This window comes from Thermobia domestica, chromosome 1, assembly GCF_964235325.1.
Source record: "Thermobia domestica chromosome 1, izTheDome1.hap1.1, whole genome shotgun sequence".
In the NCBI taxonomy this organism is placed as follows: domain Eukaryota; kingdom Metazoa; phylum Arthropoda; class Insecta; order Zygentoma; family Lepismatidae; genus Thermobia; species Thermobia domestica.
The window spans coordinates 61,356,879-61,376,336 of record NC_137454.1 but is presented as its reverse complement, the minus strand read 5'-3'; the positions used below and the strand labels follow the sequence as shown (position 1 = coordinate 61,376,336).

Sequence of the window (19,458 nt, the reverse complement as noted above, 5' to 3'; positions counted from 1 at the left end):
CGAAAATTGCTATTAAAAAAAAAAAAAAAACCTTTACAATATCTTCTATTTCATCTGTTTCAAATTGTCTTTTGTGATCTTACAAAATGTCAACATTCATTCAAGTTGAGAAAATCCTGAAAGAATATAAACAAGAAAGCTAGTGCGGTGGACTCCTAATATAGCCTATTTCTTCTTCTTCTTCTTCTTCTTATTATTATTATTATTATTATTATTATTGTTATTAATAATAATAATAATCTTGAATCATCGATTTTCTATACAGATAATTCATGCTTATATCTACACTAACCTTAGACTAGTTGACTTCGTCCCAGGCACGCATCTCTTATTTCCTTTGAAAAGTCCAAGTAGCAAGTTTCTAAGCCTAAGGGATTTCGAGATATGACCATCAAAATATTTTAATAATTGGTGCTCCCACTCTTTTCTTCTACCCATCTTCTACCCAACTATCATATATATATATATATATATATATATAAACTCTGATACGTGGCTTTAATTATTTTAAATAAAAAGTCTAAATAACAAATTTCATGGGCCTTATGCAGAGTCGCTCTGATGCGTGATTAGTACCATACTGAAAAGTTCGATTAGCATATGTTTTCTGCAGTAGTCAGGCCTTTAGTATAACGCTAATCACACGTCAAAACGGCTCTGCATAAGGCCTTATGTCTCTAACCTTAAAATATTTCCAGGTATAATAATTGTAACCCCACCCTTTTCTTCCCGTCTTTTTCTTCCCTTCCAAAGGAAATATCAAGAAACAGTGAAATATATGCCTTATTTATTTTAAATGGGAAGTCTTTATACCAAGTTTCGTATCCCTACTCTTCGGAGATTCGGATACAATAATAATTGCTACTCAATTTCTCCCTTCGAATTTTTTTTAAAAAGAAAATTATTCCTTAGAGGTACCTTACGTCACAAATTCTATGGTCTATCAAAATTTCAAGTTTCTAGCTTAAGCAGTTTGACCTGGACATTAATCAGTCAGTCAGAACTTCCTTTACAAAAGTACTAAAACTGACAACACGTCCACGAAGATAAAACCATAATGAATTTTGTAAGTTTGTGTGTGAATGCTTTAATACAATGTCTCTGAACCTTTTTTGATTGATAACACATTTTACTAATCGCCCAAGACAGAGGTTACGTTAGGTTAGATTTTGAACATTATTGCAGATGTTGACTGGTACAGTCTGCATCAAAATTAATTATAACTTGTTTCAAGCTTCTAAATGGTGGCTATAAAATTTTAAATTCTCCATTTTCGCGATACAATCCCATGGGGCTGTGCAACACACTGGTTGGGAAAACCTGCTTTAACCTCTACGGTCCCCCAGTGCTCATTTGAGTACATTCATTTTAATATTACGTAAACGTATGTCGCTTCATTTCAATCGCATCCTTACAAGTTTTGCTACTCAAGTACTCATTCGAGAATACATTTAGTGCAGTCTGGGTCCATCATATGGCAGCTTTGAGTATACAGTGTACTAACTAGAAAATATTCAGAAATATTTTTTTCGTGCAGTAAAAAAATTCGGGTCTGTAGAGGTTAATGTACTGCCATGTAGCAAAATAGCTATTATGCTGCCAATATGTCTTGAGCCGTGGCAAAAATGCGAACTAAAGCTCACACCCCGACACACCCACTCGTTGAGCCAATAAGGGTTCAGCAGCTGCTAAGCGAGAGAGCCTTAGCGAAAGAGAGTGGAATTCTTCAGCCGATTGCAGCGCCGGACAAGGAAGACTAGATGTCAAGTCAATGTGGTATATTTATAGCACGCTTCGTGTTGGTGTACGTGGTTCTGGTTTCGATTCTTGTTGGGGTAAGCATTTCCAGTGGTTGATCCATAATAGTTAAGGAATTGAGAAACCACCAGAATTAAGGGGTAACGAAAGAAAACCGGAAATAACGTACTGGGAGTGAAATGTCAATATAAGAGTTACGAGTTCCATAAGCAAAATATTTTAATCCTTATTATAAACACAATGGGCCTTATGCAATGGACGTTTTGACGTATGATTAGCGTCATACTAAAGGCCTGACTACTGCAGGAAATATATGTTAGTCAAATTCTTTAGTATGGCACTAATCACGCGTCAGAACGACTCTGCATAACGCCCAGTATGTCTCAGTTTGTCATTAATTGTCAGTATCTGCGCTGTCATCCACCGACGCCAAGAGATGTCGCTAGCATGCAGACAGTTTGCGGACGAGCCGGTGGTTTGGAGAACAACTGATAACAATAAGATGCTAATTTGTATTAATTTATTTAAGTACGAATGCATAAAACAAGCACAAGTACGGTATTGTAAATAAAGTCATCATATTGATGTAATATACTAGCACAGAGCCAAAACGAAATTTATTTTACAGAAGCGATTTTTTTTTTTCCTTAAATACAGTCAGAGACACTTATTCCTGACTTCTATTTTTATTACAATTCATCTGTCAGGTCTTACTGTTTGCTAGTTCAGGAAATAGGCTTACATGTATCGAAAACGAGAAAAGAAAACGCACACACACACACTACACAAATATTCTTGAAGAATGGTTGACTTCATACCACATTCAAATTCCAGATAGAAAGCCATGTCATGAACGACAAGAATACAAAGATGATGTATTTTCCAAATGTATTATTTTGTCCAATTAGTTTGTTCTCTTTAACCAGTCCATCTTCCACAACTCCCTTGTTAAATTTCTCAGTCGACAAGGCAGTATTGTTATCTTTGTTCGTGTCAGCAGAAAGGGGTTTCTGACTCAATTTGTCTGCACTCAACTTGTTCATATTTTATTTGTGTAATCTCATATGATTATTATATTATTTAGCAAATTGTACAAAAAATTAGACATCTATTATATTACAGTTGTTGAGAATCTGCTAGAATTTTTTTCGTTAAAAATTCAATGACATATGCATGGGATTGTTACCGAAGAAACAAAAGAAAGCTATGTTAATACTTAAGCTCACATTATTGAATTTAACCCATTAACGATTCTTAAATTCAAAGTGATTTGAATATCAGATATCAAGATGAACAAAATACAACCAACGTTTCTTGCATTCGCGATTGACTTCCCTCACCCACCATTTAGTTTGATTCGAAACGTTAACATTTCAACATATCCATATCTGATCAGTTGAAAGCGATTACTTTGTATGTGTGTGTATAATAACGTAGAATAGATCAAACAATGAGCAACGGATCATTCTGATTAGTACTGAAATGATGACGAGCATTCATGCTCTATAGATATAGGACCAGGGCCGGATTTAACATTTTGGCGCCCCTAGGCTCAATAATTTTTTCCGCCCCCTAATCTGGTTAAAGTTACTTTCCTAAAAACCTTTATTAAAAAAAAAAAAACATATCAGGTCTATATGTTAATTGCTTAAACACCACTCCACGATGCAAATACAGTAGTTTAACTTTACCAACAATTATTTGTTCCAATGAACTTCAAAATCAGAATGCTTTATTAGCCTGATATTTTAAAATCAATTCAAAAAATATGTTTAAGTTACGGCTATTTATTTTTATTTTTTTTCTCTCGGCCGTGCGCCCCCTGGGAGCTTGCGCCCGGGCCTATTGGGAAATCCGGCCCTGTATAGGACTTGAATTCATACACATTAGATACAAACTTACAGCTTAAACCACTATACTATACCAGGGACCTTTCCGTTACATTAACCAAAGAGATAACTTTAACAAAATTTCATTTGATCAATAAAATTATTGTGTTAATGTTAGGTTAACTATTATGAAACCAGCCACCATTCTTAATACTCATAATTTACACAGACGGGTCAGGAAATAATGACAGTTTTAAATAAAACGTGGTAATGTTAGAAATAACCTGGAAATTTTCATACTCATGTGGTTTAATTTTGACTCTACATTTTGACTCTATGCACAACCATTATCAATAAACTTCTCTCTCTCTCTCTCTCTCTTTTTTTTTTTTTTTTTTTTTTAATGTCTAAAATACATTCTCAGAAAATTGGACATCTTCAACATAAAGCTAAGTTTTCATTGTCGTTTTAAACTCGGAGGCTCGTGACTGTACTGAGGCATGATTATTCACGCAAATAAACACTTTTGATTTGTTTGAGGCAGTATGATGTTTTCATTATCATGGTGTATTTCGACTCTTATGTAGTTTCTATTTCCAGCGTTTTGTTCAGTATTTCAAGACTTAGAGTGTCGAAGCCACTTACAAAGAGTACTGACATCTTTGTGAACATTTATCAGTTTCCATAATTTATGTAGAGTTTTCTTCAACACTTCTCAGGAAAAACTAGATCACAGCATGCTGCTTGAAAGGAATTCCTGTCGCTTGGCCGTTTCTGGTTAACTGCTAAAACGGAATGAAAATATTTTTTTTTGTGCTTGCAGCTAAATAACTATACCGCATACTGGATAAATTTCATTTACAGATTTCTGTAAAATATTAATAATTAAGAAACCTTTATGTTATTACCCAGCAGGCAGAACTTATTAACCTTGCTACTCTGATATAAAAGTCTAGGATTTAAGGAGAATTCTTAGATAATATGCTTTCTGGTAGGAACACTATGCCAAGACTGGAGTTCTTCGTTTTCGGACAGTATTGTCCTACTTTAAGTAGGAGTGAAATACCCTTATTTAAGATGGCTCACGTCGCAAGATATATCAGCTTGCATTTGCAAGTGCGGTACATCCGAGGACGTTACACTCTAGTCTTGGCTGGTGTAACCATCAGAAAGCGAATTATTCAGTAATTGAGTCCTCCAAATTTAGAGCAAATCCCAGAAAACTTAGAAAAAAATATAGGATCTGAATGTTTTGTAGAACTGGGAATACTTCAGTGTGTTCACGTGAAAAACTTGAACATTCTCAAATATTTCCAGTTCTACAAAACGCATCAATCCTACAGTTTTTGTCGATTTTCTGGGATTTGGAATAAATGGACAAGAGCCATTTCGGAAATGGACGTCTCAATTCTCCTTAAATCCTAGACTATTTTCTCTCAGCGTATTCATATTTTCAATATTGTATTCAAATGTTAAATTGAAATATATATATATATATATATATATATATATATATATATATATATATATATATATATATATATATATATATATATATATAAAGGTATAACAAAAATATCATGTTGACTGTTTCTACTAATAAATGTTATTTTATCATGCTTTTTTTTTCTCTTTGTACAGTTGCGAATGGGCGTCCAGCATGGAGGGAGTCCTACGACCGGTCGATGCCATGGGCCGCCGAGGGGGCTTACACTGCAAGTAAGCTTCGATACTCTCTGCATGCCACAGAGTCTTCGAGCGTCGAGTCGCGTTGCTTACCACTGTTTTGTCCTTTCATATATCTTTAGGAGAAAATAGAATAATTCACTTCAAAATATCTGCTCCTTTTTTTTAAAAGAGATTATGCATCTTGTTTTAAACGTAAATATTTATAATAAATTTATTATAGAGCACCGATTTTAGCGACTTTTTCGTAGAAATATGTAAGACCAACATAAAATTTACAATTGTTTTACATGTTCTCAAATACATTCTTTTTTGTTTAAATTTGACACGATCATTCCGTTATAATTGTAGGCCTACTTACGTTATTGTATTCCATTCTACATATTAGGTTGTACATAAATATTTATATTTTTTTTTTCACTGAAAAGATACGAAAATGAAAAGTAGTTATAAACTAATACTAAATCAATTTGTTGATCACGTGTTTTTACTTTTACATCAAAATTGATTGAAAGGAAACATGAAGGATAGAAACTGTGGTACGGGCAGATCCGTCAATTTTATTTCTGTCTTCTTCAATGTTCTGAACTTTCCGACAGAGTAATTAGGATAAACTGTAGAGGGAAAAAGAAAAGTAAGCGCAGTTATTATGGCGATTTCCCATTTCTAAAACTAGTTCTGTCTAACATATTTCATAACAATCAATAGACCCTGCCTATACATTATTTAAAGCAAACTATAAAAATAATTTCCACAGTAAAAATCAAAATAGAGTGAGATATTTATAGTTAACGTCTTTCCATAACCACCCACACTAGGACAAAGCCATTTTATTATCTGTTGTTTATTTGCATGAGACCAAGAAATGTATTCTGGAATAACTGAATTTATTTAGTAAGTCAGAAACGTCACTTATAATCGCTAAAATGTAATCAACTTTTCAATTACACTGCCATGACAGTGAAATCATGAGCATGTATTAATTTTTGAGAAATGTAATTGCAGGCAAAACGAAAAGCAAAGAACCCCATCACGAAAACGCATACATAATTTTATCTTTTAAATTCACCCTGTATTTAAATTTTATATTATATAATTTGGCAGCAGTAAACGGCGAATCAGTTGGATATGTTTCAGGTTAACTCAGATTGATTTCATTTGGATTACATACTGGCATACTTAATTTTCACTTTGCAATTTTCTTCAAGGTGATGATTTGATTTTGAGGTGAGGTATTTGGAGTTTAACGTCCCATTCAGCAGCGAGGCTATGAGACAGGACCTACTGATTAGCGTGGAAAACGAACCACATGGGAATCGAAGATTTGATTTTGAGTTAAGTGTCACTTTCAGCAGCGAGGCTATATGAAACGTGGACCCACAGTTTAACATGGGATCCCAACCATGTGGGTTCCCGCCGCGAATCGAACTTGGGTCTCCCACGCCAAAGGTGCGTACCCTAACTGCTTATACACGAGAGAGCTCTATATTGATACTTGTATGATCGAATTTTTGTATAATTTAGTACATATATAAAGAGAAAACAAATAATCCTTTTCACAGGAAGAAAATCAATCACATTAGTTAATTACGGAAAACTTAGTTCAAAGTAAAATAGTAATGCCATAGCTACAGTTTCAATAGTGAACAAGAAGGCAGAAATAAAATGTATATATCTTACTTTCGTTCTACATTCATTGTAGTCAAACAACATAATTTTAAATATAACTCCACGCTCGAAGAACAACCATGCATATCAGGTCCATGAGGTGTACATGTTTGTTGTATATTTCTTTTTAATTCAAAATTTGTGTTTTGAATTCTACATTTAAGATCCATTTGAATATTATTTTATCTGTTTATCTTATATGTAAATTTTTCTTATTATCGGAAATTATATAATATTTGTATATAAGCATTGAAAATTTATGTTCATCCATAAAAACACATATTTGACAAACGCGTAACTCAGGAGAATGTAAGTTGTATATAAATGCATATATTTCTAGTTTATTTTAACATTATAATTTTTGATACTATGTCGAGATTTCAAAAGTATTTTAAACACTTCAAATATACAATTTGATGTTTCTATAACTAATATAAATACAGTTAGCTGTAGAATTAGAATCGTCGTCTAATTATAAACAAGTAAAATTTTGAGAGTTTTTTTCTCTTTTTTGTATCAGGTTAATATTGAGATAGCATATTTTATTAACCCATACACATGTCAATCCTTATTTTTCATCCCCAAAGGGGGACGTTGAAATATATTCAAATCTATTTAATAAAAATAAAAAAAATAAATGTAAATATGTTAATTTTCAACATATAGATATCAAAACAAACATTGAAATATTTTTAAAGGAGATATAAATTGATAAAGAAAGAAAATAACAAATGGAGAAAGGATCGTTACTCTTTTAAGATTATAGCTTAAAATACAACGAAAAAATTCCAAAATTACACGTTTAAAGTAAATGCTTGACAAAGTACAAAATAACATTTTCATATAGTCTATTATAACTTCCAAGACTACTGAAGATAAAAACGTGAGGGACTCATAAAAAAAATATATTAAAATATATTTTATGTGAACTTAGTGATATTAAGTCATGGTACAGGAAAGTATCATCCAAAATTAATATCTGCATTAGCATTTTTGAGGAGCTCCGTCTTTTTATTGACTCATGTAATTCTTTACAAAGTTATGAATAAGTAAAAGAAATATTTTCTGCATTTTAGTGCATTTTTAAAAAGCTTTTACACATTTTTCGTGCAAAGCACTACAAAATTCTCTTTCTTTCATCATCTACTTTCGCATAATGCTTGTGATATATGTATCATATATAATTTGTGATACAAATGGAAGTTGATTGGACAATGTGAAGCAAATATTACCTTCCTTGCTATCGAGATCTACTTTAATCGATTTCTTGCAGTCGAGATTCAACTCACTTCATCAAAAATCGTTAGGACTCTCAAAATAAGCTTTTCATGACAAACGGACAGTAGCTGGAAGATTAGTGGCAGCATATCTTATAAATACAAATTTTGCGAAACAATTTACTTGTATACCACATACTGTATATCCCTGTAATCCAGGATAGTGCTTGGAAACATCTGTACTGACAGCTCATTTCGGATTAGTTATATGTCCTTTGTATTAGAATCTGTAGAGATTTTGATTGTAGGCTATATTCAGACACTGTAGTCTATTTAAAAGGCGATTAAAGCGTAGATCTATGCTAGAACAATTCATGAGTATTTTCCCCTTGTTTTCAATTCCTGGTGCAAATTCAGTTAGGAATATTAAGACTCCTGTGGTCTGCAATCCGAGGAACGTGTTCAAGTGTTTGCCCAATTGTTGACCACTCGTCCGATTCCCATGATCAATGCGTACACCGTCTTTCCTTGGACTAGAGTTCCAATGAGTCAGACTGTCTTCTCGACGGTGGGAACACACGTCCTGTATTTGACCTTCAGATCCACGAGGCGAGAGCACCAAATCCGTGTGTCAACTTGGAGGCGCGAGCGATCAACAAAATCCCCAAAGTAAACGCTTCATCCGAACCGAGAAGAAGTGCAAGGGTTGCTTTGGTGCTTTTCCTTTTCCCCCATTTTACGACTGCTGATGGGCAGGGGCTGTTAATTCACTTGCGCAGCACATTTCACTGCCAGCTTAATTAACAAAAGAACTGACGACATATTGAAGAGAGAGAGAGAGAGCGGCGGATGTGAAAAGTGAAAAAAAAGAGGGGGTCGAAAGTGGAGGTATTTAACATGCAAACGAGTTAGTAGACCTGCATAATTATCAAATGGCCGGTCCATAAATCAAAACCATTTATGTACATCTATACAGGATCTTTTTTCTTTTCTTTTTCTTTTTTTAAACTTTGTTTTATCAACACACTCTGCCCCAGTGGACTGTTAAGGGATAGTTCTTTCATTTTAATTCGTAACAATACGATACGGAAAGGGACAATTTTCTTAGCGACATTTTGTTCATTCACATGTGTTCGTTATATTATTAATTCAATTCTGTTCGTTATTCATTTTCTTTTGCTGTAGTAACAGTTACTTGTGACATTTAAGAGGGACAATATACACAAGGTAAATATTATTAAATGGAAAATAGGGCTTCGTAGGTCACTATTTTGCACAAAAAGGGAAGGGGTTAAGTTCAGAACCCACAAGTTCAGTTAAGATACTTCGAAAATATAACAATTCTCCAACCATTCTGCATCATAATGTTATTCGTGTATTTCTGACCATTATCCTAAACGTCAATACAAGATTTATATTCTTGGACAGTTCTTCGCACGCTATATAATATTTACTGTAAATGTTATCATGTTAACTAAGAAAATAAAGATAAAAAAGTAATCTTTTAATAATTTTATCAAAATCTTTATGTTTATTTCACGCATATATTTGTTAGTTTTGTTTTTTTCTAACCACTTCTTAAATTGTGTAAACAAGCCAGAAGAAAATAGTATTATGTCTACAAATGTAAGTTGTGTTGTTTGGCCCCGTTAGGTAACTTCTGTATCGTGTAAAACTGTGTACGTAACAAGTTATAAAAGCTTCCTAGTTACATTATGCTAATAAACGCATTTCTCTCAAACTGACACTTTTCTAGACACTTCAAAATTTTTAATGTAAAACACCACAAATAATACTTTTTCACGTTTCAGTACTATCACCCATAACTAGCAGACCAACACCTTAACCTTTCATAAATAAACAGCTGAGCCCGCAACACTAACTCTAAACTCAATCTATCCTATGAGAAGTAACACTCTCAATTAACACCTATCCTGATTCTAATTTCTAAATAAGTAGTAAATCCAGTAGATTTCGCGTTTAGTGTCATTCATCAATATACAAAAACGAACTGTTTCCAGGTTAATAATAATAATAATAATAATAATAATAATAATAATAATAATAATAATAATAATAATAATAATAAAGAATTACATCATCAACAGGAGATTAGTGGAAAAAAGTTCTTTGCATACACAAATTCACTACACTACACCAAATACTCTACATTGCCTAAATGTTCACTAAAAAAAAAAAAAAAAAAAAAAAACAAACAAAAAAAATTAATAAATTCAAATATAAAAAGTACTTCGCATCAAGTTAAGGAATTCATTTCATAAAAAAAAGAAACCTTTATAGTGCTAAATACATACTGTAGTATCTAACCTCTATTTTCATTCCTACAACAGTGCCATTAAGACATGTCAATAATTTGTATATGGGTGAGCAAGAGCGTAATTATTAAAACATTGTTTATCAAATAAAAAGATTAATTCTCATTTTCTCAGAATAGAAATCCTACGCAAAGACGAAGATGTATTGTTCCTTCGGGAGAGCCCATAAACGCACACTGACTGCACATTTAGTCAAAGACGTGATGTTCTAGGGCTGCCCAGAAGACGAAGGGAAACACAATTTTCGTGACACAGCTGAGATACAAGACAGGACAGAGACCTCTTCCAATGGACACAGATACACTTTCCCGGACGAGATAGTTCCAACTTTTGTCTCATAGGCAATGCTTGTGATGTAACGTATAGTCACACTGCTGAGCATCACGCTCCAGCCGTCGCGACTCTACAAATCCTATAGTATAGGTGGTGTATATTTATTTTAAAGACCTGTTCGCAACACTGAAAACAAAGGTTTATTACTATTATTGTTATTGCTGAAGTTCGAAGTACTACATTGTTCGAAGTACTGCCGTTTGTTTTTCCTTTTTATGAATTCGTTTTAAATATCTGATCATTTGAAATATTCACGGACATTTTCCATAAGTATTCCGAATATCATAACTTTGGTGGGCATTGCCGTGGGCTTGACTTTTGATGTTATATCTCAAATCCAACTTTTGATCTGCTCTGATAATTACTTATTGCCTTCAATCAATTCCCTTTCCTCTTTTCTTACATTTTATCTAAAACTGATCAGGTTTTATTATATTTAATACACGTGAGAAATCGTGGGTAAGTTGATAGGTAAGATATTAATATTATTGTTATTATTATCATGGACCTGAACTGCATGGACTTGCATGAAACTGCATGACAAATAAGAAGCCACATGTATTACATAAGTTCAACAATGTATTTAATTAGCATAATATAGTATACGTATATTAAATTATTTTGGTAAGAAAAGAAATAAAAATCAAGATAATGAGAAAATTACTCGCAAACTTCTCTCTATAGTAATACACAATATTATAATGACATCTTGAGATATTGCTTATTAAAAATAAATTATATCATTCACTACCACCCACTAATCTTGGCATATTATTGGGATTGGCAAATTGATGAATTATACCAATTATAAAAATGCATAGAAATGAAATCTGCAGTTAACGTTCCACAATTATGCCCTGTAGGCTAAGGGAGACGGATGATTAAGAGTCTTCATCCCGGCGAAATTAAAATACCGCTAATTTTACAGTAATTATGTGATATCTTCAAATAGATAAAAGATAATTGAAATATGGAACAAGAGCGCCCTAGACAATATTATTTTGCATGAGGTACCGTTACCACAAGTCACCTAGTAGCTTTCCGTTTTCAGCCGTTTAGAAACGCGAAAATAAATGCCGATTTTCAAAATGGCTGGAAATCGAAAGCAGATAAGTGAGTCGTGATAACGGTTTCTCATGTAAAATAATATTGTCTAGGGCGCTCTTGTTCCACATTTCGATTATCTTTTATCTATTTGAAGATATCACATAATTACTGTAAAATTAGCGGTATTTTAATTTCGCCGGGATGAAGACTCTTAAGGCAAGTGAATGATGATGGAAGAATTGGTGGAATAAGAATGTGGGAAGAAACGGGAGTACCTCGAGGAAACCCACTGACACAATGTTTTTCACTACAAATTTATTTGGCCGGGGATCAAACTAAGGACCCCACACCACAAGTAAGCGCTCTAACACTGAGCTACCGTGTCCCCGAGTATTATATAATTAAGAAATATTATTATACGTACTGACTGCCAAATCACCATCTCCTCGGAATCCACAAGCTCTACAAACGTACCGTTTTAGCTAGTCCATTCCAAATTTTGTGTAGAATTGAGATTAAAAACAAAAGAAGTTTCGCTCATCTTTTATTCAACGTTTGAGGGGTTGTTTTGAGCCCATAAGATTAATATGGTCGCAAGGTAGAGGTCTGCACGGGCGGAATTTTTAGCCCGGCCCGTGAATTTATAATGTGAAGACGACCTGAGTCTGAAATATGCTTTAGCATTTAGGCCCGAGCTTGTGTGATAATCGAATGAGTCCGAATTACAGAAACTTAATAATTAACGCAAAATTGTATTTTTATTTAGAACAATTAGAGATTTAATTTTGCAGTTATGCTTTAAAAGTTCTTCAGAAAGAATGGTCCAATAAATACCGTTGTACAGTATCTAGGTATATTTACAAAGTTAGGCCCGAAAAGGCCCGAGAAATATGCTTGTATATTTAAAAATTTGCGGCCTGAATCCGGTCAGCGGGCTCAGCCCGAGCCCGAGTAGACCGCTATCGCAAGGGCACTATTAAGGTTGATATTCTTATGCTAGGCAACCAGAAGAAGAACTACGTATAGCGGGTTGACGGACATTGCAGGCGCTTTGATTTAATCTGAACAGCAAAATCTATTGCATGTTAGAATTTCAAAGGCCTGTAGAGTCACAATGAGGCGTATCAATCTACTTGACGACATGTTTCACTTCTCCAAGTTTACCAAAAACTCACCTCAACTTGTATAGATTGAAACTCTAAGTTTATATATTTGTCTATAGCGTATCACACTTTATGAGTCCTCCCGTCCTTCGCTTGTCTGAAAACGGAAATGTACAGATATAGTGAGGAAGTGGGAAGAGATTCATGCTCATATTGGAATGATGCGCTATGTAGACAGCAGGTTCAGGTAGTGGTATATTTCAATGAGTAACATTAAGCAGCATATTAACTTAGGGAACATGGGTAATGAATCTCTCTGTTCATTAACGAAGCAGATAGTTAGCTGCTACACTCATTGTTAATTAGAAATACCAAGAATGATGATAATGATGATGAAGAAAGTATTTTTTTTTTAAAAATGTTATCTATATACGTAAAGAAAGTGTCTTAGTATTTGCTTGGTACAACGTAAAAGAAATTGTAAAAGCCGAGTTAGGATAACGACCCTCGAGATTCGATCCTAAACCTCGTGAATAGGAAACAAAAACATTAATAAATACACAAAAAAATCTTTGTTCAATCGCTCTTAGGAGGCCAGGGCCTATCAGACGGCTCGTGACACTCATGCCTTTGATGTAACATGTATTGGGCACACCGGCGGAGTTGGATGTCCGGATTTGATTCCCAACGGAAGGTCTTGTGTTTCGAATCTCATATTAAGCTGTAGTTTCAGGCCTCATGTAGCTTCGCTGCTGAACGGGACTCTAAAACTGAAATCCAATGATCGCATCAGCTTCCCTTGCCATTAATGTTGGCTTACTAGACCGGAGTTCGCTGCTTCTTTCTTTCAAGTAGCTCCTCAATATCCTCATGACGCTGGGTGTACGCAGCAATGCCAACACCATCTGATAAATATGAACGGACCTCTGACCAGACCCAGCACTGTTTGACTTCGCTGATTACACGAGAAGTGGTGTTCTAGTGCGGCTGGAACGTTGGCACACTAATAGCTAACGTCAGCTTATTCTGTACATTACAGTGCATTACAATCTCGACGTCGTTTCTTCGTCATTATTATTTTAGATTATAATACAGGCTATTATCAGATTGTCCACAAGACCTGGATTTTTGTGACGAGATACATGACGCTAGATCATTTTTATGAGACACTAGCAGCGTTCACCCCGCTTCGCTGGGGTCACCCCGGAACGCAATAAACCTTGTTAATTAGATAATTTTTACTTTTTCGCTTTCAAGTGATATGATAAAAACCATAGTAGATTGCAGTAAATGTTAACATTATATCGCCTGTCATTTATGTTAACCCGCCCCGCTTCGCTGCGGTCACCCCAACCCGCCCCGCTTCGCTGCGGTCATCCCGGAACGCAATAAACTTTGTTACTTAGATAATTTTTACTTTTTCGCTTTCAAGTGATTTATAGCGCCTGTCAGTTATGTTAACCCGCCGAGTCACAGGGTCATGCGGGTTGCATATAAATACGTTTATTTTTATACCTATGATGAACTAATAACAAAGGATTTGTACGTATGGACACCTGAATGGTCAATTATCTCAAGACACTGGTAATTGAAAATTAAAGTGATATGATAAAAACCATCTAGGGTCCACATCCTAACAACCCCCCAAAAATGAAAGAAATCGGTTCAGCCGTATTAGCGTGATGAGCGAACAAAGGATTTTTTGTACGTATTGACACCTGATTGGTCAATTATCTCAAGACACTGGTAATTGAAAATTAAAGTGATATGATAAAAACCATCTAGGGTCCAAATCCTAACAACCCCCCAAAAATGAAAGAAATCGGTTCAGCCGTATTAGCGTGATGAGCGGACAAAGGATTTTGTGCGTTCTCTTTTATATATATAGATTCCCCAGACAGCTATTCTCGACTGTTGTCTCGTAAGCAAGTCTAGAGATCATATTGGCCACTTTTTATTTTTTGACTGAGCAAGCTAGTGGCTAGCATTCTAACTTTTTTTTTTTTATCAAGAAGTCTGGGGTTTGAATTCAGAGGCCGGCCATCCTTACTGAGGATTATCCTAGAATTTTGCTCAGTTTCAACAGAATAATTTTGATATTTTGTCTTATGTAATCATCTTTCTTTCCGTCCTTTCCCACCTATGTCGGGTAGACATTTCTGATGAGTTCTCTCCGTAAATCCCTGTCCCGGAATTATTCTCCTGTTAGATTTTTCTGGATTTCAGTCATTCTTAACCATATCCATCAATTTCCTTAGCGTCCCACTTTGTTTCTTACTACACTCTTCTGATCACATAATCGCTTGTTCTTCTCGTAAGCAAATCTAAAATAACAGCGATACAACTTAGAAAATAATATGAATAATAAACATAAGCATATAACGTTATTATTTTTTAAACTAGGAAATTGAAAGCATGTGATGAGAGAATTGTCAGGATATTAAGAACAGATAAACATATAGGCCTAATTGTAATAATTACAAAATGCTAACGAAATAACTCTGTAAAATTTCCAATTATTCTTATGATCTATAGAAACTTGTTAATTATGAAGCAAATTTGCGAATAAACGAAGATGCAAAATTCTGGACATAGCCCTACTTGAATTTGAATTATTTACTTGTTACTTTAATTAATACAATATTGAACTTTAGTGTCATTGAATGACTTTGAATTTCATAATCTCTTCTTTTTTTCTTTCTTTTATTTCTTCTTAGAACGCAAAGATGACTTGCAACATAACAAGTTTGGAACATACCTGTTTGTACCTGCTAAATTCTAATTAGCAAGTTGATTTCGTAATTTCCAGGAACTTAGATATAGTACAGAAATTCTATAGTCATTTAATTGTGACGTCATAATCTATGCTCATAGGATTTAATTATAACAAAAAAATCCAAGTGATAAATTATTCCGACATCTGCATAATTTTCACTTTGAAAGATGGAGAAGAACGTATCTTTACTATGAGAAGAAAAGAAACCAGGATAATAATATAAAGTATTAGTTGAACCAGCGTTATTCAGCATTAGAAGTTGTATTGTAAAACATATATTCTCACTACACACGCATATGTGAGAGTTGTCTTTTGAGATGGGTCCGGTGACTCAGTGGTACAGCGTTCTCTTCTGGTGCGTGGGGTCCTTGCTTCGATTCTAGCCTGTGTCAAGTGGTCTTTTTGGTGGAAAAACACCATACACGTGGGTTTTCTCGAGTTTTTCCTGTTCCATGTCATTTTCGTCATTCCATCATTATATCCCATCCTATCATCACCGTCTCCCGTAGCCTCAGTGCACAATCGTGGGACGCATTTTTTTAAAGTTGTACTTTGCAATGCGAAAATATGTGGCTTCTTATAACCTGTATATTTTCTACAACTATTGAAATGTTTTATGTAGATTTGAAGTAAACTCTATGTGTAATGCATAAATTATAAGTTTACGTAATTACTAAACTGTTTATTTTTCTCTAAGAAAGCTTTGTTCTCTTTCTATTCTATTCGTTTCTTTATATCGATGTGTATGATTTATGTGTTCAAAACTGGAAGTTTAATAAAACTTAAAACTTCGTAAAAGTAAGCTTAAGTTTTATAAAGTATTTTAGGAAAAGGCTCTGCAAACAAGTTATATATTAATTATATATTTGAATTAAAAAAAAAATCAATTACATCATATACACACTAGTTTAACGGCTCATCATTTTGGCAATATGAAACTTAAATATAAAACTTCTAACTTATACAGTATTATTAGAACTCTTATTATAAAGGTTAAATTCAACATTTTGTTTACAATACTTACCAGCAAAGGGATCATAAGACACAATTTGCACATTAATGCAGATAAACCATAACAATGTCAAGAAATATTTAAGCTTCTTCAACTATAGATATAATTTGTTATAATCTTACCTTTAGCTTTCATTCACTATTCATTTTCAAGAGAGTTTATTATTATATGTATAATAACACCCAAAAGCAGCATAATTTTTATATGCTTTTTAAGTTCGCGAATATGAAAAGATTGAAAACCACTGCAATAGAGTGTTTCGTACATTGTCACAGCCCATATTAAGTAAATATATATATATTTGTTTGTTTTATTTCTCAAATGACTAATGGGAAGTAATAATTTGATAACCTGCATTTCCTTCCATTATAGAGAACGAACAGTGAGTACTAACCACCATCTGAATCAGTTAAAACACTTTTGTTACTAAATGTTTGTTTCGAAGTCCCTATCAATACTTCAATTTTCTATGCAGATAATTTGCGAAATAAGAAAACTAAAAATATTTTAAGAAAAAGTAAGACAAAAACGATAAGCAAAGAAGCATAATACAAAATTTTATTTAATATTTATATTGAAAAATATTAAAATAGCTATTTGTATACGGTATTAGTGAATTGTAGTTTGATAGAAACTAATCTTCTCTTTAAACGCTATAATTGCTTGTAAATTGACAATATTAAAACACAACTAATCAATTGTTTCAACTAATTACAACAAGAACAACTAAAATTCTTTTTTATTACGAAATTCTTCACACTAGGAATATTTTGGACAAAATTACTACAAAAGAGGTTATATTTCTTATCACAAAGTTAAACTATTATTATTATTATTATTATTATTATTATTATTATTATTATTATTATTATTATTATTATTGATAATAGTACATAAAAACGGGCAGTTTCTTCAAACTATTATGTCCGTTAGCGACATACATGTTCAATATAGACCTGTCTATTATTGAAGACAACGTAATAAATCTACTGATGCACGTTGCATTTGTAAATCTGAGTGTGTAAAATTTTAAGAGACCAATGTCTGATAATAAATTAATTGTACCATCATGTATAATGGGCATGTTGCTAATATAAAGTTTTGTGGTTAGATTCTTTTGATTTCTAAGTTATCAAATGAAAATAGCTAGCTTTCAGGTTAAAAAGTGCCCCGTTTCTGTAACCATTCTTATAAACTAAGCACATGTTTTATCGTAGCTATAAAAATATGCAAATTAATTAAAAATAAAACTTTCAGACGACTTTATGAAGACTTATTCTCAAATACATAGATATAAGACCCAAAATGAAATTAAAATCCAAATTGTATATTATTGTATCCATAATAAAGTGACTTTAGCTGAAAGATTTGAAAAACAAGCCATTTTAAAAATAGTACATGAGCTATCCCATTTTACTAACATATTCATTATCGTGGATGACAAAGTACATTAATAAAATGGAAAACTGGAACGAATCCGCCATTTTAGGGACGGGTTATTTGAACTGAAAAGTGGAATCACAAAAGTATTGTAACTTAATCTCTTTTACTGGATTGGTCATCTTTTATTTTTGAAGCTCAAGCAGCATCAATCCTTATTTGCACACCTGATGAAGGAAGGTGTTAACGTTGAGCTTTGAAGGATGATTTTATTCAAAAGATATATAGTCGTCGTGATTTATATGCTGCTGTATACATATCAAAAGAGAACAACTCTCACTCGCTCTTAATGCTTTGAAGGAAGATTCTAGCATGTCTTGTCATGTCAGATGAAAATTTTCTAGCTGCCAGAGAGTTTCACGCTGGCAGCTGTAGACATGAAAAGAACCTTACGAGAATGGAAAGAGCGAGAGAGAATCCAAGCGTGTTTTGAGTGTGTATGTGTGTTTGAGATGTTATCAACAGATCGTATCATGGGGCCGGGCTTTCTAAATTGAAGGAGATTGAAGTTAGTAAATGAAGTGAGCCATTGTATCTGTTGACAGGGGAAGTGTCGTTCCTGTTATATCCAACTGTTTGCAGCGCCTTCATTATCATCACAATGAACAAGAGTTTTGACATGGATACCAAACGATCCTTCTTTTTATTATTACTCGATTTTTTTCTTCTCTTTCACAGGGCCGCAAGAAGAGCGACTTGAGCCCCGGACACGGTCACAGCTAAGCCCCGCCCAATCAGCTACTCGTGGGCTGGGCATCTGCGAAACAAGATACGCCCCTCACTGCATGTAGCATATAGATCAATACCTCTTGTCATATAGCGCACCTTTCTTCGTCTCTATGTCTTTTGTCAATAAAATGTCGCTTCGTATATATAAAAAAGATGTGTTTCTTTCAATTTTTTGTCCTACCGTAGCTTATCCTTTTTATCCTATATGTTTAACAGTAAAAAGATGGCGGCAAAATTTGAATTTGCAATTGTCCCAAATCTTCTGAAGAAACTGTTGTTAAAAAAGAAAACGGTTTACAGCTTGATAACAAAGATAATAATCCTGGAATCATGAAAAAAAAACGAACGTGACGCAGTTTCATGTGAATAAGACCATTTTTATTTATTTATACCTACATCTTAAATTACTGTAGTCTAACAAGTAGTGCTGATGCGGAGATAATCGCAGTTAAAATTAGTATAGGTATTTAACGGGGATATTGCATCCTTACTGTCTTCGAGTAATATTGGTTGAGTTCAAGAAA

General features: G+C 33.7%; 1 protein-coding gene across 2 annotated transcripts in view; it reads left to right on the top strand.

Annotated features, from left to right (window-relative positions):
- Positions 1-19,086, top strand: part of Bgb (core-binding factor subunit big brother) — a 111,499-nt gene extending 92,413 nt beyond the window's left edge. For both annotated transcript variants that reach the window (XM_081757647.1, XM_081757641.1), the window contains exons 6-7: positions 5,229-5,306; positions 18,884-19,086. In XM_081757647.1, coding sequence (XP_081613773.1) covers positions 5,229-5,306; positions 18,884-18,928 — 123 coding nt within the window. In that variant the 3' untranslated portion in view covers positions 18,929-19,086. The remainder of the gene's footprint in view (positions 1-5,228; positions 5,307-18,883) is intronic.
- The last annotated feature ends 372 nt before the right edge of the window (positions 19,087-19,458 follow it).